The sequence below is a fragment of the Arachis ipaensis genome, chromosome B5 (genome assembly GCF_059453495.1).
Source record: "Arachis ipaensis isolate K30076 ecotype BB chromosome B5, ASM5945349v1, whole genome shotgun sequence".
NCBI classification, from domain to species: Eukaryota; Viridiplantae; Streptophyta; class Magnoliopsida; order Fabales; family Fabaceae; genus Arachis; species Arachis ipaensis.
Genome location: NC_142440.1, coordinates 1,284,090 through 1,310,914, shown reverse-complemented (window position 1 = coordinate 1,310,914; position 26,825 = coordinate 1,284,090). Strand labels below are relative to the sequence as shown.

The window sequence follows — 26,825 nt, the reverse complement described above, 5'->3', positions numbered from 1 at the left end:
TGTTGATTATTAATTTAGAAGATAACATTTCATGTGGTGTTTTAAATTTAGAAGGTATTTTAAGATTTATATTAGATTATAATTATATTTTAAAATATTTATTTATAATTTATTTATTATTTTATTTTAAAATAATTTTTTTGATGAAATCACGATTAGATCAATTAGACCAGTAAATTAATAACTAAAGCGATTCAATAGCCGATTCAATTATCAAAACCTTGCTTACAAAAATATTTTAGGTATGTTTAACTTTGGTAGCCTTTCATATATTGTTTGTTTAAATAAAAATATTATTTATATACTAAAATTAATCACTAATATTAATTATTATGTATTTATATATAAATACATGTATTATAAAATACTTTAACTTATTTTTTATATATTTTATATTTTAATATATATTTTATATTAATAATAAATGATATTGGTAACTGATTTTTGTCTAAATAGTAAATATACATCTTTTAAATAGTAAATATACATCTTTTAATTTATAGCAGTACTTAAATTATTTTATTTTAAAAATTATTTCTAGTTATAATTGATATTTTTTGATATAAAATATCTTCGCTAATGTAAAAAATATAAAATGTAAATTTAAAACAAACCTATGCATATAGCCGGACTCCCCAAAAATAATATGGGTGAATATAATACACATTTTGTCGTCCCATAATTTTTTTAAAGGAGTACAAAGTTTTTAATAAAAAAATATCAATTTTAATTTTTTATATTTAATTTTATAAGATTGATTAGTTTTTTTGTTAATAATTTTTTTAGAATATACTTATATGACACATTAATCATTAATATTTCTTAGTTTTACTTAATAAATTTAGATAATGTATTTAAAAAAATAATACAAAAAATTAAACAATCTTGACAATACTCTTAAAAGACAATGAAACTCCTAACAAAAAAAAAACTGATCAACATACACTAATTAATTTTTAATAAATAAATTAACAGTTTAACATAATTTAATATATTATTATGTAAATTTATTCATTAATATAAAAAAATATTAATTCAGTTTTATACAAACAAAAATCAATAACAAAAAATGATATTTTTTATTAAAATATTAATTGTTTTTTGAAATAATTATAAAAAATTATTTAAAACTTTTACTTTAATATAATATCGGATTTGTCATTTGTGCATTCAAGGTGCAACATGAGCTCGACACGCAATAAATGTGCCAAAACCCAAAATGCATGCCTTTTTTTTTTCAGAAATAATGAATTTGCCTTTTTAATTTACATAGTCCTTCTATTTAGTAGGATAAAATTTTGTTAATATTTTTAATAATATTTAAATTTTTTAAAATATTTATTATTATTTTTTATTATATTAAAATTTTTATTTTTTTCATTTCTTAACTTTTATCGATCATTTTTAAAAATAAAAATATGTAAAGATAATATATAATATTCAATAATTAATGTGGTGGCATGGCAATGTACGCTCATTGTTGTCGTTTATCCTTCGGAATATGCACCGCTGACGATATTCCCTCCTATATGGCTACAACAACCCCTATACTTTTAACTCGTTCTTATGTGTGTTTAAACTTTAAACTAAGAATATAACTGCAATAATAGCGCACTTATATCGATAAACAATGCAACCTATCCTAATCATGGACTCATCATGGTGTTTATTAACAAATTTTAAAATAATGGATAGGAAAATAAACTTTAATAAATTTATACTTTAAAGAACATAACCACCTCTTAATAAACTTTAATTAATCCGTCCTTAATATTATCCATCTGATTGTGTATGTATTTTGATATTTTTTTGTTTTTAGTTTGATTAAACACCCTTTCGAGTCCCGACACTTATTTGAGTGGATGAGTAAACTGACTATTCGACTAATTTAAGTTGGTGTCAATTTAGGTTGGTATCTTTCTACTATTTATTAGTGTATTGTGTATCTCTCAAATTTTTATAAATAAAGAAATAAAACTACGAAAATAAATTGTCACTCTAATTTTAGTAACATTATTTTTTTTTTTTATAAATTTATGAAGGAAAAGTATAGGGAGCCAATTGAATATTTGTATAATACGTATAATGAAGGTTTAGAGAGTATTAGAGATATAACTATTAGTGTTACATTTTTTCATCAGCGTAAGCTTCTGGGATGAGTGGTATCATGACATGGTATTAGAACTCTAGATGTCAAAGATCAAGAGTTTGATTTTTGGTGAACCCAAAATCATCTTAAATTTTTGGAATAAGTGGTTTTATGACATGAGATGTTTATTATCCTAGTACCCAGATGGTTATTCTGAATATTATGGATGATGTTCATTTTGTAACTCATATAATCTATTGTACATATTGTACAAATAAATCATTGGCTCCCTAACGAAACTTATTTATGAAATATATCATATATAAAAACATTATATATATGTAGTGTAACGTTATAAAAAATAAAAGTAAAATTACCATTTTTCTAAAACTATTACACATATGCACTTACAAGTTAGAACAACGATTAAAAATTGCAGTTGGAACTTTAGAAGCTGCACGACTAGGTATCTTAACCTTATCATTTGTAATATGTTTATATAAATGTTACTTTCAACACATATTATTATACTCCACTGCAATTATAATAATATATCATCACGTGTTAATCTCAAACAATGCTTTACTCATTTATCCCCCCGCCCCAAAACAAAAAAATTCGTATTTTATATCAATAATCCAATGCCTATCTCAAGCATTATCATATGGCACGAGCTCTATATATAGGCTTGATCCTTAAGCTTACATTCACGCCTTCCTTCGTTTGTTTGAGTACTCTTCTATAGACTCAATCTTTCTCTACTTTCTTAAGTGCTTAATTAGTGTCCTAATAAACCATAATGGCCGGACTAAACTCATCAACGAAGCTACCACCTCCATCAGTGGGAAAGTTACTCACTGTCCTCAGCATTGATGGAGGTGGCATAAAAGGACTCATCCCTGCTGTTGTTCTTCACTTCCTTGAGGGAGAGCTTAAGGTTAGATATACATATTCATATTTTATGTAGTTAAAAAAAAATACATTTTTCATTTCCATAAAATTATTTATATGCTTTTATTTTACAGCAATTTAAAAAAATAATAATTTAAAATTATTTTATTTAATTTAAATAATTTTATACGTACAATATTTATAATTATAAACTTATTACCTTTAATATTATTCGATTATTTTGATAATAATTAAGGTACAAAATAAAATAAGTAATAACCAAAAATATAAAATAAAATAACCACCGCCGCATGATGACAAAATTCAAAAATAATTTTAAATATGTTATTGCTAAAATTGACAAGACAAAATTTAACGTTAACAACTTAACATTATTATAAAAGTTATGATCAATTAATAAGAAAGTCTAAGGCCAGCACTTATATTTTTTGTCAGCATTTAACCATAAAAAAAAAATAATTAATCTTACATCATTAGATATCATCTCACACCATTAAAAATATTAATAATAATTAATTAATGGCCAAACATCACAAATTCTGTTAGCCTCTAACACTCCTCGTTATAAAAATTAGCTACTCTAATATTTTTATCGCTTACTACTTGGCTATATTTCTTATTTTCTTTTCCTGTTTTAGATAACAACATACTGATCTAGATCTCTGTAATTTATGTATAGAAACTTGATGGAGAGCAAGCAAGAATTGCAGACTATTTTGATGTGATTGCGGGAACAAGCACTGGTGGCCTCATTACAGCAATGTTGGGTGCCCCAGATGCCAATGCAAACAACCCTCGTCCAAAATATACTACTGATGATATAAAAAATTTCTATATCGACGACGGTGCCAAAATTTTCCCTCCTAACACTCCTACTCCTAATTCTGGGCCCAAATATGATGGAAAATTTTTACACGACACTTTGAAAGCAGAATTGGGATCAACCCGATTGGTTCAATCATTCACCAATCTTGTGATTCCAACCTTTGATATATTACGACTTAGGCCTACTATTTTCTCAAAGTTTAAGGTACCGGGCGATCATATATATATAATCTATATTTTTCTAATAATTTAGAAAGAAAAAATAAAATTAAAAATAATATGTTGGTGGCTGGTGATGCATGTAGGCTCAAGAAGATGAATTCAAATACTTGAATGGACTCCTCTCAGATATAAGCATAGCAACTTCAGCTGCACCTGTTTATCTCCCAGCACATTGTTTTACCTCTGAAGATGGTAACACAGAATTTAATATGATTGATGGTGGTGCAGCTGCCGGTAATCCGGTAAATTAAACCGTTATAATTTATATTTTTTAAATTATATAGCTTAAAATTAATTCTCATGAATAAACTAAAATCATTTTATAATCATTCATCTATTTTTTTTACTAACTTAAGTTTTTGAAAAAAAGTAGTATATATCATAATATGATATCAAATTTTGTATGTTCACAAAATTTAGAATTTCATAGTTGGTGAACTCAAAAAAAAAAAAAAAAAGAGAACAATATAAGTTAAATAAAAAAAAGAAAAAAAATCTATGTAAAAATACAAACAAATCTAAAAGAGATTTTTGTTTAAAAAAATATATTACAAATATAATTATTCATATATCTCATTTTTATTTTTTACCACCGTTGAAATAAAGAAGTAATATCATGACATATTTATATTTATCTAATTAATTAAATACATCTAACAATATGAACTAAGAGTAGTAGTTAGTATAAAATTATACTAGCTTATAACATTAATTAGTCATTAAGTCTTCCTTGCTTTTAATATGGTGAAAATTCAGGTTAGACAACTTATTAACTAAGAACAGTCAAAGACTAATTTTTATCTAACCATTCTCAGTTATTAATTTTCATAAAATTAACTACATATGAATTTTCACCTTTAATTTCAATGTACTTAATAAACCTTGATAAACTGAATTTTGATAGACTCAATTAAAGAATATCATTTGTGCCAATTTATATAAAAACTTTAGGTGCTTTATTATTTCTAAACACAATGTTATGTATGTATAATTTTTTCTCGTCAGGTATTGGTGTCTCTGAGTGAATTAGGACAAGAGAAGATGAAGCATCCAGAATTATACCCAATGATGGACAGAGCAGACGACTGCTCCAATATCCTGCTGCTGTCTCTGGGTTGTGGAGTTCAACCGCCGGTGGCTGCGCCGGGATGGGACGTTGCCACAGTAAATCAATGGAATCTAATAGCATGGATGGCTGAATTTGATGCATCGTTTAACCTAAAAACATCTCCTATGTTGGAGATTATCGGTGCTGCATCAACAGACGTAGTGGAGTATTATGCTTATAGTCTCTTTAAAGCTCGTAACGCTGAGCGCAATTACCTTCGAGTTCAGGTACATTCAGTTTTATGAATTTAAATGAAAAAAGAAAATTAGGAACCAACTTAAAACTAATTTTATAATCTATTGCTTTTATAATTAGATCAACAATAACATTACATATTATTGCAGACGGATGCTCTGACCCCCGATATGGATAAGATGGACAATGCAGACCCGGATAACTTGAACAATCTGGTGGATATTGCGAATAAGATGATAGATGGAAACGTTAAAAAGATCAATCCAGTAACTTTCCAACTCGAACCCATCGATGATACTACTACGTATCAACAGGAGCTTATACGGTAATTAACTATACATACATACATAAAGATAGTTGTTTTTGAATATGAATAATACTAATTATTCTTAATTTATTGCATGTAGCTATGCTAAGATTCTGTCCGAAGAGAGGAAGGGTCGAATCGCTAAATTGGGATCCAAGAAATATTAGTGTTGAATTCATGGAAAGTACTGTCGCAGCAACGTCAATAATCATCATCGTCTTGTTTCAATTATCCTTTAAATTTGTGTGTGCAAGCAGTTAGATATGTCTTCCGTATCTTTTGTGCTTTGTTTTCAATAAATGATGTTGCTTTACTATTCTAAGACCGATCAATAAAAGTGATGACGAGTTAATCTGGTATCTCAATTGAATTTTTAGAACAATTTTTTACTTTCTTCCAAAAGAGAAATTTTTATTCTATTATTCAGAGAGTTGGGTGTTTGCTGTGTGGTTTGATTCGGTTTTAAGAAAAAAAGTCATTCGAACCGAACATTTAATTTAAGTACCATATGGTTTGGATTCGATGAACTTTTTTTAAAAATTCGATCTGATCCGATCCGATTACAAGCGGTTTGGATCGGTTTAAATTTGTGGTTTTTAAATAAAAAATTAAATACATATAACAAATCTCAACTAAGGATGTCAATGGGGTAGGGCGGGGCCGGGGGATGCCTCCCTGCTCCCCATCTCCGCCCTCAGATTTACTCCACATCCCCACCCCATTTCCCGCTGTGGGGGAAAATTGCTCCCCATCCCCATTCCCCATGGAACCCCATTCTCCGCGGGGACCCCATTCCCCATCTACATAATAGTTCTAATTAATTATTAATTTTCATATGAATAGAGCTACAAGTATCTATCTTATATAAAAACTGCAAGATTTTATACAAAAAGTCTAAATAACACGATGGTGACTTCTTTTGAAATAACGCAATGAGGAGACGCAACGACGAGCCAAAGAAAAAAACAGTGGACGAGGTGGGAGACGCGACAACAGAGAGGAGAATGGACACGACGGCAGAGTTACGAAAAGGAACGCCGCAAATAGAAATTACGACACGGTAAGGGTGATGGCACGGTGAGGTGTGACGATGCGGTGAGAAGGGTGACGAGGGGTGGCTACAGAGAGGTTGGATGGAGTATGGACAGCCTTAGGGATCTCTGAATTGAAGAGAGGTTATGCAAATAAAGATTAGGAGTTTTGGGTTTCTATATATATGTGTGTGTGAGAAATGACTAAAAAACATATATGAGAAATAAACTATTAAGGATAATTCAAAGAATTCATAAATTTTGGGGAATAGCGGGGACGGGACGGGGATCCCCGCTCGGGTCCCTGCGCCTGCTTCGGGGGAATTTTGTCCCCCATCCCCATCCCCGCGGGAAAAATTTCCCACAATCGGATCCCCATTCGAAGCAGTTCCCGCAGGGATCCCCACGTCTCGTGGAATTTTGCCATCCCTAATCTCAACATCAAATTTTAAATAATTAACAATAACATAACAAGTCTTAATAATATCTTAAAAAGCCAACGATAACATAACAATAGAAATAAAATTATAGGTTAGTTAAAATAAATAAATAAATATTTTGAACATAAAAGATTTATTAAATAATAATAATATATGACTAATAGAAAAATGTATAACAAATTGAACATGTTATAAGTATAATCGTAAATATAATAATAAAATAATAATATTATAGCACATTGTACGGTTTGGATTGGATTGGATCGATTATGAAGAGTATATTCGAAATCTGATCTAATTCAGCGGTTTGCAAAAAATAGAATCCAATCAAATCTGAATTAGTACAGTTTTAATCGATTTTCAGTTTAGATTGGATTGGACGAGTGGTTTAATTTAAATTGGTTTAAATTTAAATCCCTAATTCAGATTACGAAAAAGAACGATTCTTTTTTCACATCAACTACTACTCAAAGTAATTTATAAATGATAAGATAACATATATAATTAAGAAAACGAATGAGATTATAATCAAATATGGAATAAGAATCTTTTACATTATAAAATCTCTCACCTACTTGACTTCCATGTGCTAAAGCGATGTTACATACACAAACATTTATTTGTGTAGTTACTATCACATTCTTATATAATATGTGAATATTAAATATAGAATATAAAAAAAAACTAATTATACTTTTACCAAGGAAAAAAGTACGAACACGATCATCTATGAAAGAAGTTTATAAATTTTTAAACTATAAACACTTAGTTAAAAGGTTGATAAAACTGTACAGAAATACAAAGTAATTAAATCTTACTGAAAGCACGAAGTTAATTTTTTTTTTTTGGTAAAAATGACAATTAAATCTTTGAGGATTTTCTTCGACTTCAGATTTATTAGTCTTTAAATAAAAAAAAATATATCAATTAGGTCTTCTACAATAACAAATGGTAGATATGTATATGTTAGTGGATAGTGCAAAACGAAATAGAATTTACTCATAGATTTTATTATCTACAGTGGTGTATATTCTATTGTTGTTACATGAGTATAGAAACATATAATTTTGATGGTGAAGCATTTATTATATTCTGAATTTTCATATAATATTTATCAACTACTCTTTATTTATCACTAATTTTATTAAAATAGATGAAATTTCACTCCAAAAATTATTATCTACATGATAATCTTTTATGAATAAATACGTCACAGTAATAATAGTACATATAAACACCACCGTTAAATTTTATGTGATCCATTGATAGAAAAACATAATGTGTCTACTATTTGTCATTGATGAGGACTAAATTAGTACTTTTTTTTATGAATTAATTAATCCAAATTAAAATATTAAAAAATTTAATTATATTTTACTCTCTTATTTTTTTCTGATATACAAGAATACATGCACACAGTAATTATAAATAGTCTACAATGGTTAAAACTTTTTTGAATATAGATTATATGTGTGTTATGCTACAATACAGAAGTAGAGTGTGTTTACAGTGATGTAGTAGCTATTTTTTTTTTTTAATTTATAGAAAAAAAATCTGACTGTTTCATTTTTTTGGTGTAGAAAATTTTTAAATTGTGAAGCATTTAAATTGATAGGTCCGATTTTGATGTTTTTATTTATTTAAACAAAAAAAACTCAATTTGAATTATCTGATTTGTATTATTAAAAAAAATTGAAATGATTAAAAGTAAATTGGACCGATTTGTATGTTTATATATACCTCATGCCTAAATTACTCATTAGAACTCTCATCTTTTTTTTCTTCTTCATTCCTCAACTTTTCAAAACTCTCCATATACTTTATTCCTTTGTTTTGAAAAATTGCAATGAGAATTGAGTATTTTCAATGTGAGTCAAAAAAATAAAATAGATGATAGAATTATGTTAAAAATATATTATCAAAGTTAAATTTTATTATAAATATATAAAGGAGTAAAATTTGTATGTGAGAATCTATTTGATATTTGAAGGTTAGATTTTATAGTGCACAAATTGGTGAAGAGTCCAATTTGTATTGAGATAAATATTTTTTTATCTTGAAATAAATCAAAGAGTCCGATTTATACATTTAATTTTTTTTAATATTAAAATACAAATAAAAAATCTAAATCTAATACTCAGAATTGGACATTTTTTTTAAAACCATGAATCTGTCTCTTAAATTTGTGTGCTCCGCATAAAATATCTTTTTGTAAAGACACTTTGTTGCATTATTATTGGACGTATTAATGAACATATTATATTTGAATTTTTTAACAAATTAGAATAAAATCAATTTTTTTATAACAATAACAATAAATCCAATTGTTATTAGATTCGATCGAACCAGCCAATTTATATAACCCACTGGATCATGATTTTTTTTTATTTTTTGTTTTTAAAAATTAGGATATATTTGTCTTTTTATCAAAATTTTAAACATGATTCGGTTTAGATCGTGTAAATCGATCGGATCAAATCGGGTCTAATAATTATAATACCAGTAATTGGATTTACTATTGTTGCTATAATAAACTGATTTTGTTCTAGTTTATTAAAAATAAATTATTAATCGATTTAATAAAAATGTTCAATAATATCATGACATATGTAAATTTAAAAAAAAAATATTTTTAGTGTCTTTATCAAAATAATCTCTTATTTAAAAACATTAATAAAAACCCAATAACAAAAATAAAAAGAGTCTAGGAGCAACGTGAGGTCAACATACAATAAATGTGCCAAAATGTACGCCTTTTAATATATTTTTTTATAATTTTTTTATAGTATTAAAAGTAATTTTTTATTTTTTTTTATTTCTTAACTTTTATTAATCATTTTTTAAAATAAAAGCATTGCACTTGGCAATGTACGTTTATTATTGTCGTTTATGCTCCGGAATATGCACTGCTGACGATAATTCCCTCCTATATGGCTACATTGCTACAACAACCCCTATACTTTGAACTCGTTTATATATGTGTGTTTAAAGTTTAAACTAAGAATATAACTGCAATAATAACGCATATATATGGATAAACAATGCAACCTATCGTAATCATGGTGTATATTAACAAATTTTAAAATAATAAATAAAAAAATAATAACATAAAATTATTATATTTAATTTAATATTTATAATAATATATATAATTATACATGTATTCTATTTAATGACTAATATTGTTTAATTATTTCAGTTGTAATTAAAGAATATAAATAAAGTAGGCAAAAATTAAAAAATATAAAATAATATAATTTTAAACTATTTATGATTATTTTTTGAGTTAATAGTTAAAATCGTCCCTAAAAGATACCTTAATTTATATTTTTATCATCGAAAGATAAATTTAATCAAAATCGTCATCGAAAGATTTAAAATTAATCACGTTAGTTCCTTCTTCCATTCTATCTCTAACGACGTTAAGTTTGCTGACGTGGCAGTTAGCTTGACAACCCAACCCAAACCAGATCCGGATCATACCCGCTTCCAATCCAACCCAAACCCAGCAAGAAACAGCGTTCATTCTTCCCACATTCAACAGCTTCTTCATCTTCTACCTGAAGCTCCACCACGCCGCCGCCCTGCAAGGTGTTCCACGTCGCCGTCAATCCCTGTACGTTCCTCTACCACGATGCTGCCGGTCCTTACCCGCAGTTCTTCTCTTTGTTCCAATCCTAGAATTCCTTTTCTCCTCCTCTTTCCTCCCTTCCTATTATTCTTTTCGTCACCAACACTGAAACCCTTATTCTCTATTGATTCCTAATTTAGATGAACATACATACTTGCTACTCTATACCCATTTCTTGTTTTTCGGGATTTTAATCCTAAAACCCAGTTGCTCAAAGATTGAAAATTTGATATAATATATGGGGGTCTTTGTTCCAAGTCTCCCAAGGGTGGTGACAGGGTGGTTGCCACCACATATGGAACCAAAGAAAATCATAAGAGCTACAAGACCACCGTGCCTTCTGATTTGGCACCTGTACCTCACACAAAGGAGGACATTAACAAGCAGAAACGTGGTGCTGAGAATGCTGCAGGAACTGGTGCTGAGAATGTTGCAGGAACTGGTGTTGCTGGTAATCAAAATATTGGTTAGTTTTACATTAAGCATTTGATTCCGATTGAGAGGTTATCATTTTGGGAATAGGTAGCTGCTGCTTTGTAGAACACCCTCCGCCCAATGATGCAGAGATCGCCGTTGCTGCGCCCTCTAACTCCTCTCTGTTCTATTCCTCAATCATCACTGCTGGCTTTTGGTGGAACGTGGTCTCTTCCTCCACTGCAACCTGCACCGATTTGCTCTGCTTGTGTCGGTCTTCCTCTATGCTCTTCCATGGACACTGCCAAGTTGGAATAAAGACCATTATTGAAAGAACGACATCGACGAAGAGGCAGCAGCTGTTGGAACTGGCATGGAGGCTAAGACGCGTAGAAGAGAAGGAAAGTTGTTGGATCGTTGGGTTTGGGCTCTAATTTAACGCCATTAGTGATAGAATGGACGGAGGGATTAACGTGATTAATTTTAAATCCTTCGAAGACAATTTTGATTAAATTTATCTTTCGAGGATAAAAATGAAGATCAAAATATTTTTTAGGGACGATTTTGACTATTAACTCATTATTTTTTATTATCTTTCAAATATTTTATTAAAATATGTTATATCTTTTAAAAATAATTTATCGTTTTCAAAATAATATTTTAAAAGTTATGATACTTATATTTGATAATTAAAACAAAAAGTAAAAGTAGTTTTTAATAAGTATAGGTTACAATAATAATAGTATTTGTTGAAATTACTTTTAAAATTTAAAATGATTTTTAAAAGTAGTTTCTAATTGTGTATGTGTTTTGATTTCTTTTGGCCTATTCCTTCCTAATATTTTTTAGTGTATTGTGTATCACTTAAATTTTCATAAATAAAGAAATAAGACTACGGAAATAAATTATCTCTCTAATTTTAATAATATCATTTTTTTTATAACTTTATGAAATATATAATATATAAAAACATTATATGTAGAGTAACATTATAAAACAAAAGTGAAATCACCATTTTTTAAAAGGAGGATGCTCTCGTAAAGACGCAGAAAACGTCTTTTTTTAAAGATACTTTTTAATAATTAAAATTTAACACATATAATCACTTAAATTATGTTATTTTTGTCAAAATTAGGACAGACAAATTAATTTAACCGAAAAATAGTAAATCAAATTTTGAATCTGTCTAAATTAATATTATTTTTTATAAAAAATGACTACAATACTTCTATTATATAAAATGACTAAAATACTCTTATTTTATATATTAATTTTGAGAATCCTAAATTCTAGCTCTTTTCTTCTCTATCGTATATATATAATAGGAATATTTTAGTTGTATTTTTATAATAGGGATATTGTAGTAATTCTTTATAAAAATATTAACTTATATCGGTTCAAAATTTAATTTATTAATTTTTTTGCTAAACTGATTTATCCGATCTAATTTTAATAAAAAAAATACAATTTAATTGATTATATGTGTTAAATTTTAATTTTTAAAAAACATCTTAAAAAAAAGACGTTTTTAACATCTTTATCTAAATGCTCTCTTTTCTAAAACTATTACACATTATATGCATTTACAAGTTAGAAAACAACGATTAAAAATTGCAATTGGAACTTTAGAAGTTGCTAGACTACGTACGTTAACCTTATCATTTGTAATATGTTTATATAAATGTTACTTTCAACACATATTATTATACTCCGCTGCAATTATAATAATGTATCATCACGTGTTAATCTCAAACAATGCTTTATTCATTTATTCCCCTGCCCCAAAACAAAAAATTCATATTTTATTTCAATAATCCAATGCCTATCTCAAGCATGCATTATCGTATGACACGAGCTCTATATATAGGCTTGATTGTTAAGCTTACACTCACGCCTTCCTTCGTTTGTTTTGAGTACTCTTCTATAGACTCAATCTTTCTCTACTTCCTTAAGTGCTTAATTAGTGTCCTAATAAACCATAATGGCTGGACTAAACTCGTCATCGAAGCTACCACCTCCATCAGTGGGAAAGTTACTCACTGTCCTCAGCATTGATGGAGGTGGCATAAAAGGACTCATTCCTGCTGTTGTTCTTCAATTCCTAGAGGGAGAGCTTAAGGTTAGATATACATATTCATATTTTATTTAGTTAAAAAAAAATACATTTTTCATTTTCATAAAATTATTTATATGCTTTTATTTTACAACAATTTTAAAAAAATAATTTAAATAAAATTATTTTATTTATTTAATATTCATAGTTTTATGCGTACAATATTTATAATTACAAATTTATTATATTTAATGTTACTCAATTATTTTGATAATAATTAAGGTACAAAATAAAATAAGTGATAATTAAAAATATAAAAATTGACATGATGACAAAATTCAACGTTAACAAGTAACAACTTAACATTATTATAAAAGCGAGCTGTAATTAATTAATTGCTGGTATTAAAATTATCAATCTCGCTATGTTATCAACAGTATTTCTGCCGACTTCTACCAACTCTTGTTCATAATTGTATTTAATAAAAGTGTCTTTGTAGATGTGTCTAATAAAAATATCTTTTTTATGGCGGTGTCTAATAGAAGTATCTTTATAGATATATTTTTTGAATGTATTTCTTTATACATGTATTTAAAATATAATAATTAATTATTATTGATAATAAGTTGGCAAATAGTAGATTAATACTCTATACTTTTCTTAAAATTATAGAAATTAACTACTCCAATATTTTTAACTGTTTACTGCTTAGCTATATTTTTTTGTTTTGTTTTAGATAACAACATACTGACCTAGATCTCTGTAATTTATGTATAGAAACTTGATGGAGAGCAGGCAAGAATTGCAGACTATTTTGATGTGATTGCAGGAACAAGCACTGGTGGTCTTATTGCAGCAATGTTGGGTGCTCCAGATGACAATGCAACCAACCCTCGTCCAAAATATAATACTGATGATATAAAAAAATTTTATATCAACGATGGTCCCATAATTTTCACTCCTCCTGAAAAGCCTCATGATATCACCACGCCTGGGCCAATATATGATGGGAAAGTTTTACACGAAATTGTGAAAGAAGGATTAGGGTCAACTCGATTAGTTCAAGCGTGGACCAATCTTGTGATCCCAACCTTTGATATATTACGACTTAGTCCTGTTATTTCTCAAAGTATAAGGTGCTGATTATATATAATCTATGTTTTTCTAAGATTAACGTATGTTTTTGTTCCAAACGTTTGGGGTAAGTCACAAAGTTATCCTAATGTTTTAATCGTCCTATTTAAGTTCTTAACGTTTTAAAACTGACTTAATGTTGTTCTGTCGTTAGAGATTCGTTAACAGAATTGACGGCGGGACAAAATTGAGACGATTTTGAAACGTTAAGGACTTAAATAGGACAAAAACGTTGGAACAAAAATGATAAATAGAAATAAATTTTAATTTTATCTTTTAATAATATCAATTTTTTACCATACGTAGTATTCAATTATTTTTTAATCACATTATTAAACTACTCTTCTATATTAGCCCATGACAACAATAAAGAAGTCTTGTGGCCCACAAATTCAACCCAACAGAATACATAAATTCAGTTCTAATTTCAGTCTTTATTAATTTATCTTATCTTATCTTTATGTTATCTTCTCTTCTTATCTTATCTTTACTTTTATCTTTCATAGGACAATGCTCTATATATATTTAGTTTTACCCTCATAGTTTACAACACACTTCAGTACAATTCAATCAATCAACAATCAATAAAATTTCTTCATCTTTTATTTTCTTATTCTTTCACAATTTTATCATGGTATCAGAGCCATGGTATCCTCCTTGAGGAGGATATATAAGTTATCATCTTTTCGGTGAGAAATCACCATACTTCTTTTTCAACATCCTCCCACAATAAATAATCATAGATTTAGTTACATGCATCCAAGTGAAAATCTTACCACAAAGTTGGTTATCCCGGTTCTTTACCAACAATTTCGTCTGCGCCTCCTTTCTTCCGGTAGTTCCGTCTGCATTCTGTTTCAGCGGTTTAATCTGCATTCTGTATTAGCAGTTCCATCTGCACTCTTATCGCGCTCTATGCGCCCTCTTTCTTATTGCGCCATACGCGCCCTCTAAAGATCAATTTTATTGTGCTCTACGCGCTTATTTTTTTATTTTTTATTTTTTCATTCTTTTTTTTTTATGAAGATCGCTGCTTGCTCTCTCTCCCTCAAGCACAGCATCTCCTTTTATGTATTTTTGCCGTCGGCAGCTCAAGCTCCGCCGCACGCTATTGTTTAAAGATCGCTGCTCAAGCACAGCATCTCCTTTTATGTATTTTTGTCGTCGGCAGCTCAAGCTCCGCCGCACGCAATTGTTTAAAGATCGCTGCTCAAGCACAGCATCTCCTTTTATATTTTTGCAGTAGGCAGCTCAAGCTCTGCCGCACGCATCTTCCTCCGCGTCACCAAGTCAGACGCGCTTTTCTCAACAATTTCATCGGAACTTATCCAAGCTGTGGATTATTGACATCTTCCATCCACCAGCTTGTGGGGGCGTATTAAACTACTCTTCTATATTAGCCCATGACAACAATAAAGAAGTCTTGTGGCCCACAAATTCAGCCCAACAGAATACATAAATTCAGTTCTAATTTCAGTCTTTATTAATTTATCTTATCTTATCTTTATGTTATCTTCTCTTCTTATCTTATCTTTACTTTTATCTTTCATAGGACAATGCTCTATATATATTTAGTTTTACCCTCATAGTTTACAACACACTTCAGTACAATTCAATCAATCAACAATCAATAAAATTTCTTCATCTTTTATTTTCTTATTCTTTCACAATTTTATTATGTAAGTAAATTACACTTAATCATATTACTTTTATTTTAAATAAATTTTGTCCCGCCGTCTGTTAACAAAAAGGGACAAAATTAATACTTTACTCTTTTTCTAATAATCTAGAAAGAGAAAATAAAATTAAAAATAATGTTAAATATATAGAGTTTGTTGATGAATCGTGATACATGCAGGCTCAAGAAGATGAATTCAAATACTTGAATGGACTTCTGTCAGATATAAGCATATCAACTTCAGCTGCAACTGTTTATTTTCCAGCACATTGTTTTACCTCTGAAGATGGTAACACAGAATTCAATATGATTGACGGTGCTGCAGCGGCCGGTAGTCCGGTAAATTAAATCATTATAATTTATATTTTCTAAATTATATAGCTTAAAATTAATTCTCAGGAATAAATTAAAATCATTCTATACTCATTCGTATATTTTTTTCTATTGGCTTAAGTTTATGAAAATAGTGATATTATTATCAAAATTTTTATATTCGAAAAATTTAGAGTTTGAGATAAACTCCAAAAAAAAAAAGCACAAGCCAAATAAAAAAAATAAGAGGTATGCAAAAATAAGAACAAACCTAAAAATATTATTTTTATTTAAAAGAGTGTACTAAAAATATATAATCATTTATATAATCTCTTCTCTTAATTTAAATTTTTAGAAGAAGTAATATTATAATGGGTATCACTTAAATAAAGATGTCAAAAATATTTTTTTTTTAAAGATGTTTTTTAAAAATTAAAATTTAACACATATAATCAATTAAACTGTGTTTTTTTATTAAAATTAGACCGGACAAATCAGTTTAGGCAAAAAATTAATAAATTAAATTTTGAACTGGTATAAATTAATACTTTTTTATAAAAAAATAACTACAATATCCTTATTATAAAAATAACTAAAATACTCGTTTATATATGTGTGTTTAAAGTTTAAACTAAGAATATAACTGCAATAATAACGCATATATATCGATAAACAATGCAACCTATCGTAATCATGGTGTATATTAACAAATTTTAAAATAATGAATAAAAAAAATAATAACATAAAATTATTATATTTAATTTAATATTTATAATAATATATATAATTATACATGTATTCTATTTAATGACTAATATTGTTTAATTATTTCAGTCGTAATTAAAGAATATAAATAAAACAGGCAAAAATTAAAAAATATAAAATAATAAAATTTTAAACTATTTAAGATTATTTTTTATTATCTTTCAAATATTTTATTAAAATATGTTATATTTTCTAAAAGTAATTTATTGTTTTCAAAATAATATTTTAAAAGTTATGACACTTATATTTGATAATTAAAACAAAAAATAAAAGTAATTTTTAACAAGTATAGGTTACAATAATAGTAGTATTTGTTGAAATTACTTTTAAAATTTAAAATAATTTTTAAATAAAAAATTTAGAGATCAACAATTTTATTAAAATTTGGCTAGCACTTAACCAGCAAAAAAAAGTGAGTAATTTCACACTATTAGATGAAATCTCACACCATTAAAAACATCAATAATAGCTAATTAATTGCTACAAATCATAAAACTTGTTGGCCCTTAACACTAATTTAAAAGTAATTATTTCTAATTGTGTATGTGTTTTGATTTCTTTTGGCCTTTTCCTTCCTAATATTTTTTAGTGTATTGTGTATTATCACTTAAATTTTCATAAATAAAGAACAAAAATCACCCACTAAAATCAGGCATTGATGTATTTATATATAAATACATGTGTGATTTAATTTATTTTTAACGTGTATTTATATTTTGGCATATATTTTATACTGGTGGCTGATTTTGGTGGCTGATTTTAATGTACACGTAGCATAACTCAAAAAAAAAAAAAGACTACGGAAATAAATTATCATTTTAATTTTGATAATATCATTTTTTTTATAAATTTATAAAATATATAATATATAAAAACATTATATGTAGAGTAACATTATAAAAGAAAAGTGAAATCACCATTTTTCTAAAACTATTACACATATGCATTATTTACAAGTTAGAAAACAACGATTAAAAATTGCAGTTGGAACTTTAGAAGTTGCTAGACTACGTACCCTAACCTTATCATTTGTAATATGTTTATATAAATGTTACTTTCAATACATATTATTATACTCCACTGCGATTATAATAATACATCATCACGTGTTAATCTCAAACAATGCTTTATTCATTTATTCCCCGCCCCAAAACAAAAAATTCATATTTTATTTCAATAATCCAATGCCTATCTGAACTCTGAAGCATTATCATATGACACGAGCTCTATATATAGGCTTGATTGTTAAGCTTACACTCACGCCTTCCTTCGTTTGTTTTAGTACTCTTCTATAGACTCAATCTTTCTCTACTTTCTTAAGTGCTTAATTAGTGTCCTAATAAACCATAATGGCTGGACTAAACTCACCATCGAAGCTACCACCTCCATCAGTGGGAAAGTTACTCACTGTCCTCAGCATTGATGGAGGTGGCATAAAAGGACTCATCCCTGCTGTTGTTCTTCACTTCCTTGAGGGAGAGCTTAAGGTTAGATATACATACATATATATATATATATATATATATATATATATATATATATATTTTACCAAAGATAGGAGATTCGAACCCGCAACCTCTTAATCCATTTGAGCTATTATTCATTGGCATATTCATATTTTATTTAGTTAAAAAAAAACATTTTTCATTTTCATAAAATTATTTATATGCTTTTACTTTACAGCAATTTAAAAAATAATAATTTAATATTCATAATTTTATAAATACAATATTTATATTTACAAACTTATTATATTTAATGTTATTCAATTATTTTGATAATAATTAAGGTACAAAATAAAATAAAATAAAGAGAAAAAATATTAAACAGTCTTGATAATTATTTTAAAAGACAATGAGACTCTCAATAAAAAAAATATTTTTTTTGTTTCTGATCTTTATCTTTATGAGACTAGTTGTCAATAATTTTTAGGGGCTAATCAGTCTCATAAAAATAAAAATCAAAAGTTGAAAATGATTTATTTTTTTTGTTTGAGAATCTCGTAACCCTTCAAAAAAAATTATCAGGAGTTAGACTGAGTATTCATTCTAAAATAAACGATGGAAAAAATTCAACGTTGATAACTTAACGTTATCATAAAAGCTATGATTAATTAATTGTGGTATTAAAATTATAGAAACTGGCTACTCTAATATTTTTAACTACTTACTACTTAGCTATATATATTTCTTTTTTTGTTTTAGATAACAACGTACTGACCTAGATATCCTGTAATTTATGTGTAGAAACTTGATGGAGAGCAGGCAAGAATTGCAGACTATTTTGATGTGGTTGCAGGAACAAGCACTGGTGGCCTTATTGCAGCAATGTTGGGTGCCCCAGATGGCAATGCAAACAATCCTCGTCCAAAATATAATACTGATGATATAAAAAAATTCTATATCAATGATGGTCCCATAATTTTCACTCCTCCTGAAAAGCCTCATGATATCACCACTCCTGGGCCCAAATATGATGGAAAATTTTTACACGAAATTTTAAAACAAGAATTAGGATCAACTCGATTGGTTCAATCGTTTACCAATCTTGTGATCCCAACCTTTGATATATTACGACTTAGTCCTGTTATTTTCTCAAAGTATAAGGTGCAGATTATATATAATCTATATTTTTCTAATGATCTACAAAAGAGAAAATAAAATTAAAAATAATATGTTAAATAGAGTTTGTTGGTGGCTGGTGATGCATGCAGGCTCAAGAAGATGAATTCAAATACTTGAATGGACTCCTCTCAGATATAACCATTTCAACTTCAGCTGCACCTACATATCTTCCAGCACATTGTTTTACCTCTGAAGATGGTGACACAGAATTCAATATGATTGACGGTGGTGCAGCTGCCGGTAATCCGGTAAATTAAACTGTTATAATTTATGTTTTCTAAATTATATACTTTAAAATTAATTCTCATGAATAAATTAAAATTATTGATGCACTTCTTTCTGTTATCAGTAATAAACTTAAAAAAAGAATTCTTACCTAGAAAAATATATTAAAAAAATAATCATTCATATTCCTCTTTCTCTAATTAGTATAAACTTTTGAATAATATAAACTATTAGAAAAAATAATATCATGACACATATTCATCTAATCATATGAGCCATTTATTTAAGAGTAGTAGTAGTTATATAGTACAAACATTAAGTATTTCTTTCAATATTCTTAATAAACATTCGGATACTAGGGATAATAATCATCTCATGTTATAAAAAACTGATTTTGGGGTTCACCAAAATTCGAACTTTTGACCTTCCGGATCTAGAACTTTAATACCATGTCATGAAATCACTCATTCCAAAAGCATAACCTGATAGGACAATATAACACTAATAGTCATATCTCTAATATTTTCTAAACCTCCATTGTACACATTATACGCTTAGGCCGTTGGCTCCCTATACTTTCTCTTTATATAAAAGCTTTACGTGCATTATTATTTCTAAAGACAACATTATGTATTATAATATATTATTGTCAGGTATTGGTGGCACTGAGTGAATTAGGACAAGAGAAGATGAAGCATCCCGAGTTATACCCAATGATGGATAGAGCAGACGACTGCTCCAATATTCTACTGCTGTCTTTGGGTTGTGGACTTCAACCACCGGTCGCTGCGCCGGGATGGACGGTTGGCGCAGTAAATCAATTTAGTCAAGTAGGATGGATGATTCAACTTGAGACTCAAAGATCCCCTGTATTGGAAATTATTGGTGCTGCATCAACAGACATAGTGGATTATTACGCTTATAGTCTCTTTAAAGCTCGTAACGCTGAGCGCAATTACCTTCGAGTTCAGGTACATTCCTATCAGTTGGATTTAAATGAAAGAAGAAAATTAGGAATCAACTTAAAAATAATTTTATAATCTTTTGCTTTTAACATTACATATTATTGCAGACGGATGCTCTGACCCCCGATATGGATAAGATGGACAATGCAGACCCGGATAACTTGAACAATCTGGTGGATATTGCGAATAAGATGATAGATGGAAACGTTAAAAAGATCAATCCAGTAACTTTCCAACTCGAACCCATCGATGATACTACTACGTATCAACAGGAGCTTATACGGTAATTAACTATACATACATACATAAAGATAGTTGTTTTTGAATATGAATAATACTAATTATTCTTAATTTATTGCATGTAGCTATGCTAAGATTCTGTCCGACGAGAGAAAGGGTCGAATCGCTAAATTGGGATCCAAGAAATATTAGTGTTGAATTCATGGAACTACTGTGGCAGCAACGTCAATAATAAGATGGAAATTCAGGTGCAGTTAACTTCACGTGAAATTGATAACTGAGAGCAGTTAGATAAAAATTTAGTCAAATTCAAATCATTTAACAGTTCTCAACAGTCAACTTCACCGTGAAATTGACTGCACCTGAGTTTTCACCCAATAATAATCATCATCGTGTTGTTTGAATTATATTTCCTTTCAATTTGTGTGTGCATGCAGTTAGATATATATGCCTTCCCTATGTAGAAGAGTATAAGGGTATAAGGTCAAGAATAAATAACCAACGGGATTTGGGTTTCTACAACCCCTTGGGTAATGGGTCTTGTATGTGTGCTATATATAATAATTCATCCTTCTCTGTGTTGTAATCATCTTTGTGCTTTGTTTTCAATTAATGAATAATGTTGCTTTACTATTCTAAGAATCAATAAAAGTGATGATGAGTTAATCTTTATCTTAAATTGAATTTTTAGATCAATTTTTTACTTTCTTCCAAAAGAGAAATTTTTATTCTATTATTCAGAGGAGGAGTGCTAGAGACCAGCAACTTTTGTGTTTTGTAACTATTAATTGGCTATCAATAATGTTTTTAATGGTGTGAGACTACATCTAATAATAGAATATCACTTACTTTTCTTTTGATGGTTAAGTGCTAGCCACAAAACACAAAAGTTGCTGGCCCATTAGACTTTCTTTTATATTTTAGAGTACGAAAAGGAACGATTCTTTTTTCACATCAACTACTATTACAAAATAATTTGATAAACGATAAGATAACATAATTAAAAGCGATGTTGCACAAACATTTATTTGCGCAATTACTAACACATTTTTATATAATATGTGAATATTAAATATAGTATATCAGAAAAACCAATTATACTTTTAGCTAGAAAAAAAAGGTATGGACACAATCATCTATAAAAGAAGCTTAGCGTAGTTTTAAAAAGAAGTCGTAAGAAGCAAAGTTACAAAATTTGATTGACAACTATTAGTAAAGACTTAATTAAAATTTGATTACAAATTACAAATTTTTAGACGATAAAAACTTAGTTAAAAGTTTGATAAAACTATAAAGAAATACAAAGTAATTAAACCTTACTGAAAGCACCAAGTTAATATTTTACTTTTCTCATAGATATGAGAATACATGCACACAGAAAATAGTCTACAATAGTTAAAATTAAAGACTGTAAATGCTTGCTCTATCCAAAATCAGGGGAGAAGAAGATAGACTCAATATATTAGAAGGACAAAACATATAGAATAGAGAATAATTGATCATTCAGAAAAAGAATAACAGGAAACAAAATTGTGTGAGACACAGAGATATAATACAATTGAAACTTGGAAGACGTATATAACATAGTTTCCATGTTTTGCACGCAGCTCCCTAATCTGGAATCACCTAATGACCTGTTTTATAATGTTGCTAAACAAAGATTATCCCTCAGTGTGCTGTTTGCAGCCCTTTGGACCATAATGCTTAGACCCGCGCCTCACAATTTCGTTGCACAAGTAGCAGTAATGGCTTTGGCATGCCCAGCAAAACATGTGATTATTGTTTCCAACCTGTTGATCAATCCGGAAAAGGATAACAGAAAGTTGTCAAGTGTTGATAGAAGCACAGTTTTTCAACATAGGAGTTGGATTCATCTACTTTGGAGCTCCAAAAGTAGGAGTTTGCATGATTTCAAGTAATATTTTTGTAAGAAACCAACAGAAAGCTTTGCTTGCATACCTTTGCATTGAACTGACGACAGTTAGGACAGGGCAGGCCGCGTTCCCGAAAGAGTTCAGCCTGTAGTTGTCCTACGACCTGGCGATGGTTAATGCGCTCTTGCCAGTTCTCAATCATTTCTTGTGGGAACAATTCACAGGATCCATCCCTAAAAGAGAAAATAGAATTTGAATATTCCGCAAATGCAAACTATGCAGAAGAAATATTTTATATGATTTTAACAAAACCATATACCTGAAATGCCCATATGGGTCTGATGGATCAATTAATTTGTTGCAGCGGTAACAAAAGTATGCTCCACAGTTACTGCACTTCATTTTGTTACAACCTTCGGTTCGGTTGATTGCCATGCTACAAGAAGGGCACAACTTGGAATCTCGATGAATTTCTTTCATACTAAGCATTTCATTGATCTTCTCCCGTTCCCGTAGCTTTTGATCTTCCTTTAATTGGGACGAATTTTGACGGTCCTATAACAAGAGAGAGCAGGGGGGGATCAGAAAACTATAACTACTGTTTGATTTTAAGATCATTGTTGGCAAAAACCATGATTAGAACATCTCAAAGTGCGTGCCAACATCCAGGGCAGTAGTAACTAGTGAAGGACTCAACTCACATAAAAAATTAAACAAGCTACAACACATTTCATGCAATCATTTATACTCTTTTGATGGAATCAGTTACATGGATCAAACGACCCTATAGCACTTTCTGTCATAGATCATATCAGTTTGAATAACAAAAAGCAATGAAATCAAACAGATTACTGCACAATCCAACTCAAAACATTAGGAAATGTATGAAGGTGTTAGTATCAGGAAACTGGAAGCAATCAAGGAAGGACGTTGATGAACACCAGAAAATGTATGGTCACTTGACCATTCTAATTATGACATGAGAAGAAGCATATAAGTTTTATTGAATCAAAGAATATTACTGGTTACTTACATTCTAACTTCCTCTAGAAAGAAAAAGCTCTATGGATCTCCAAAAACAAAAGGAAAGATACCAAGATCGAAATAACTAGCCAAACTATATAACTAAAAATTAATCCAAATATCATACCTGCAAAATTTGAAGTTTCATATCTAGTGTCATGCATGCTATGCCAACATGGCGTCGTTCCCGACAAAGAGTACAAAAGCTAAAAAAGCATTTTGAGCATTGAGCATGCTGATCTTCATCCTCTATGCAAGGTGTTTCACACCTTGGGCAATAAACAACATCAGACATTGATGCAAGTGTTCTCTCCAGCATCATGGATTCCCAGCGCTCATACTCTTCATCACCAAGCAAGTGTTTCAAAAGGCCAGGTGGAATCATAACCTTACATTTTGAATCAGGACATTGAAGATTACTAATGGTGCCTTCTTTTACATGCATCTGAGTGAAGGTCTGCAAGCATTTCAAGCAAAAGAAATGCTGACATGGTAACCGGACAAACTCGGTACCTGTTAAATGACAAAAAAATAAATAAAACTAAAATGATAACTTCTCAATTTTAGTAGACGAAGTCACAAACATCTATTCCTCTTTGAGCGAGCATATAGAAAATGGTGGAGAAAGATAGAATAGAGAAGGGGTAAAAGAACCCTTCACAGCAATTAGGGCCAAGAATGTAGATAAAATATAATAATATATATGATTCATCAAGAGCAGTATCAATATTTGAATACCATGAACTTATTTAAGAAGGCAACAAGCATAATAAATAACTTCATTTTAACAAAATGAACAATGATTCCCAACTCATAAACTACTCTGTCTAGTTAAAATCATGGAAAGCATGGACATAGTGCATAAAAGTTGCATTCTTCAAGTGTATGAAAGACTAACTACAGAAAGAAATTTATTGATGTTGTACATGAACTATGTCAAGAACAGATTAGAAATCACCTGGATATTCGCTAAAGCAAATGCTACACTCATGTAATTCTTTGAGGAAGTTCTCATTATGCCGCTCTTTATTGTAACCTCGCAAGAAAGGAATAGCAGCATCAAGGGATATGGAACCTGAAACAACACGCTCATCTCCAACACAATTCACGCCATTCCGACCAAGGATAATTTCCTTATCAAATCCCAGGTGAGAAAGAGAAGAACTTTGTAACCAATCAACCCACTGGTATATTACTTCTTGCCCTTGCTGCTCTGCCCATATAGAATCCAACTGGGAGCATAGACTTAAAATATCTAAAGATTCCAACCATTGAACAGAGACTGTAAATAAAGGTGGTTGGTGGCTTGGATATGACTTGGGCAATAAGCAGGTCAAAACGATTGGTGGAAGATACTGAACTTTGAAAGAGTAAAAGAAGTCATCCGAATTGCCGCTTGCAACATCAAGTTCATTAGAAGAGTTCAGCTTAGCAATAATGGCAATTTCACCCAAAACTTCGATGTGTATTTGGATCTGAGAATTAATAAAAGTTTTAAAAGATCAAGTTAAGCTTTAAAGATAAATATACATGGCAAAACTATGTTACTGGCTGATTGCTAAACCTGAAAACAACGGAGGCCTTTCCAGCTTTCAAGCTTGTTAACATTTTCTCCGTATATCGACTCCACCACAAGTAACTGCAAAAGAGAAATTAGGGAAAAAAACAAACATCAACTTAGAAATTGCAAGTCACCAGCAAAATGAACAAATAACAACAGAAGCATTAAGAACATGTTCAAAATTGAATGCATATAGTATTGAATTTGGAGCAGAACATTGAAATAACCTCATCTTCCTGCAATTGGTCATTGGTACTGAGCTGCTCCTCCATTAACGCAGGCTCTTCCACAGCATCCAATAACCTACGAAGCCTATTCACAACATAATCATCGGCATCGTCGTCATCCACCTCCTTGCTGTTGCTCGAACAAGCCTTGTGATCTACCTCTCTTGTTACTGTCACGGCATCAGTGACACTGATGTTGTTGTTGTTGTTGTTGTTCTCGTTCTCTTCTTCTTTGTGGTTCTCGTGTGGTGGCGGTGTCACGTGATCAGCAGCAGGCACCGCCACAGGATCGGAGGTAAGGAGGGAATCAGAAGCAGAAGAATCAAGTTCGGATTTCTTGACGAAACGCAATTTTGGTTGTTGATAATGGTTGTGGTGGCCGCGGCGGTGGTGAGTCGGAGGAGTGGAATGCTGCTGCTGACGATGATGTTGTTGGTGGAGAGGCTTCGGAGTGAAGGAGTCATCGTCGTCGTCGTGGTGAGGGGTACGGTGGTGATTACGGTGGTTTCTGCCTCCTCTGGTCTTTCTGGTTGACATCGGAGACAGAATGGTCGTTTGTGGCTGCAGCGTGCGATTCTTTTTATTACAATTACTAATTTTTCTGCGCCTAAAAGTTATTGCTTTCTGTCTTAATTCTTAAATCTTATGCCGCCTTCTCCTCGTAAAATATCTAACTAACTAGGCAAGGTAGATAAAAATGGAATAAATGATTAAAAAATTGAGGAAAATATAAAATAAGAGATTAATTAATATTAATATTTTTTATTTTATTAATCTTTTTTTTTTGTAATTATTTTATTAGTTCTTTACAAAGGAACTTGATTCAATGAAATATACAATAAAAAATATTAAAAAATTATTAAAATTTATTTTTTTTTATCATAAATCAACCGTAAATAGCATTTTTCGTATATATATTACTTGTTTCTAAGGATAGCATTATGATGCAAAACTAAGTTTCTCCACCTAT

The 26,825-nt window shown here is 29.5% G+C and overlaps 3 protein-coding genes and 1 pseudogene across 3 annotated transcripts; 3 read left to right on the top strand and 1 right to left on the bottom strand.

The window, feature by feature from the left end:
- Positions 1-2,791: 2,791 nt before the first annotated feature.
- Positions 2,792-6,017, top strand: LOC107642338 (patatin-like protein 2). Its single transcript, XM_016345652.3, has 6 exons — positions 2,792-3,026; positions 3,681-4,031; positions 4,132-4,290; positions 5,054-5,383; positions 5,501-5,676; positions 5,759-6,017. The coding sequence occupies exons 1-6, from the start codon at positions 2,889-2,891 to the stop codon at positions 5,823-5,825; spliced, it is 1,221 nt and encodes a 406-aa protein (XP_016201138.1). The 5' UTR covers positions 2,792-2,888; the 3' UTR covers positions 5,826-6,017.
- A 7,138-nt stretch (positions 6,018-13,155) lies between these two features.
- On the top strand, positions 13,156-17,191 carry LOC148563191 (patatin-like protein 2; annotated as a pseudogene).
- A 1,201-nt stretch (positions 17,192-18,392) lies between these two features.
- LOC107642339 (patatin-like protein 2) lies at positions 18,393-21,756 on the top strand. The gene is made up of 6 exons (XM_021122754.2): positions 18,393-18,603; positions 19,363-19,722; positions 19,830-19,988; positions 20,619-20,936; positions 21,038-21,213; positions 21,296-21,756. Exons 1-6 carry the CDS (start codon positions 18,466-18,468, stop codon positions 21,360-21,362), a joined length of 1,218 nt encoding a protein of 405 aa, XP_020978413.1. The 5' UTR covers positions 18,393-18,465; the 3' UTR covers positions 21,363-21,756.
- An 847-nt stretch (positions 21,757-22,603) lies between these two features.
- NHL8 (NDR1/HIN1-like 8) lies at positions 22,604-26,526 on the bottom strand. Its single transcript, XM_016345650.3, has 7 exons — positions 25,856-26,526; positions 25,632-25,706; positions 25,026-25,542; positions 24,195-24,580; positions 23,364-23,599; positions 23,130-23,277; positions 22,604-22,960 (listed from the first exon to the last, which is right to left on the bottom strand). The coding sequence occupies exons 1-7, from the start codon at positions 26,390-26,392 to the stop codon at positions 22,832-22,834; spliced, it is 2,028 nt and encodes a 675-aa protein (XP_016201136.1). The 5' UTR covers positions 26,393-26,526; the 3' UTR covers positions 22,604-22,831.
- Between the last annotated feature and the right edge of the window lie 299 nt (positions 26,527-26,825).

Bases quoted from the DNA above. Each gene is read 5' to 3' on its own strand.
- LOC107642338 (XM_016345652.3), top strand. From the start codon at position 2,889: ATGGCCGGACTAAACTCATCAACGAAGCTACCACCTCCATCAGTGGGA. The intron at 4,032-4,131 runs GTACCGGGCGAT...TGATGCATGTAG, and splicing joins CTATTTTCTCAAAGTTTAAG to GCTCAAGAAGATGAATTCAA. The intron at 5,677-5,758 runs GTAATTAACTAT...TATTGCATGTAG, and splicing joins TATCAACAGGAGCTTATACG to CTATGCTAAGATTCTGTCCG.
- LOC107642339 (XM_021122754.2), top strand. From the start codon at position 18,466: ATGGCTGGACTAAACTCACCATCGAAGCTACCACCTCCATCAGTGGGA. The intron at 19,723-19,829 runs GTGCAGATTATA...TGATGCATGCAG, and splicing joins TTATTTTCTCAAAGTATAAG to GCTCAAGAAGATGAATTCAA. The intron at 21,214-21,295 runs GTAATTAACTAT...TATTGCATGTAG, and splicing joins TATCAACAGGAGCTTATACG to CTATGCTAAGATTCTGTCCG.
- NHL8 (XM_016345650.3), bottom strand. From the start codon at position 26,392: ATGTCAACCAGAAAGACCAGAGGAGGCAGAAACCACCGTAATCACCAC. The intron at 25,707-25,855 runs GTTATTTCAATG...TCTCTTTTGCAG, and splicing joins ACCAATTGCAGGAAGATGAG to TTACTTGTGGTGGAGTCGAT. The intron at 23,278-23,363 runs GTATATGGTTTT...TTTCTCTTTTAG, and splicing joins GACCCATATGGGCATTTCAG to GGATGGATCCTGTGAATTGT.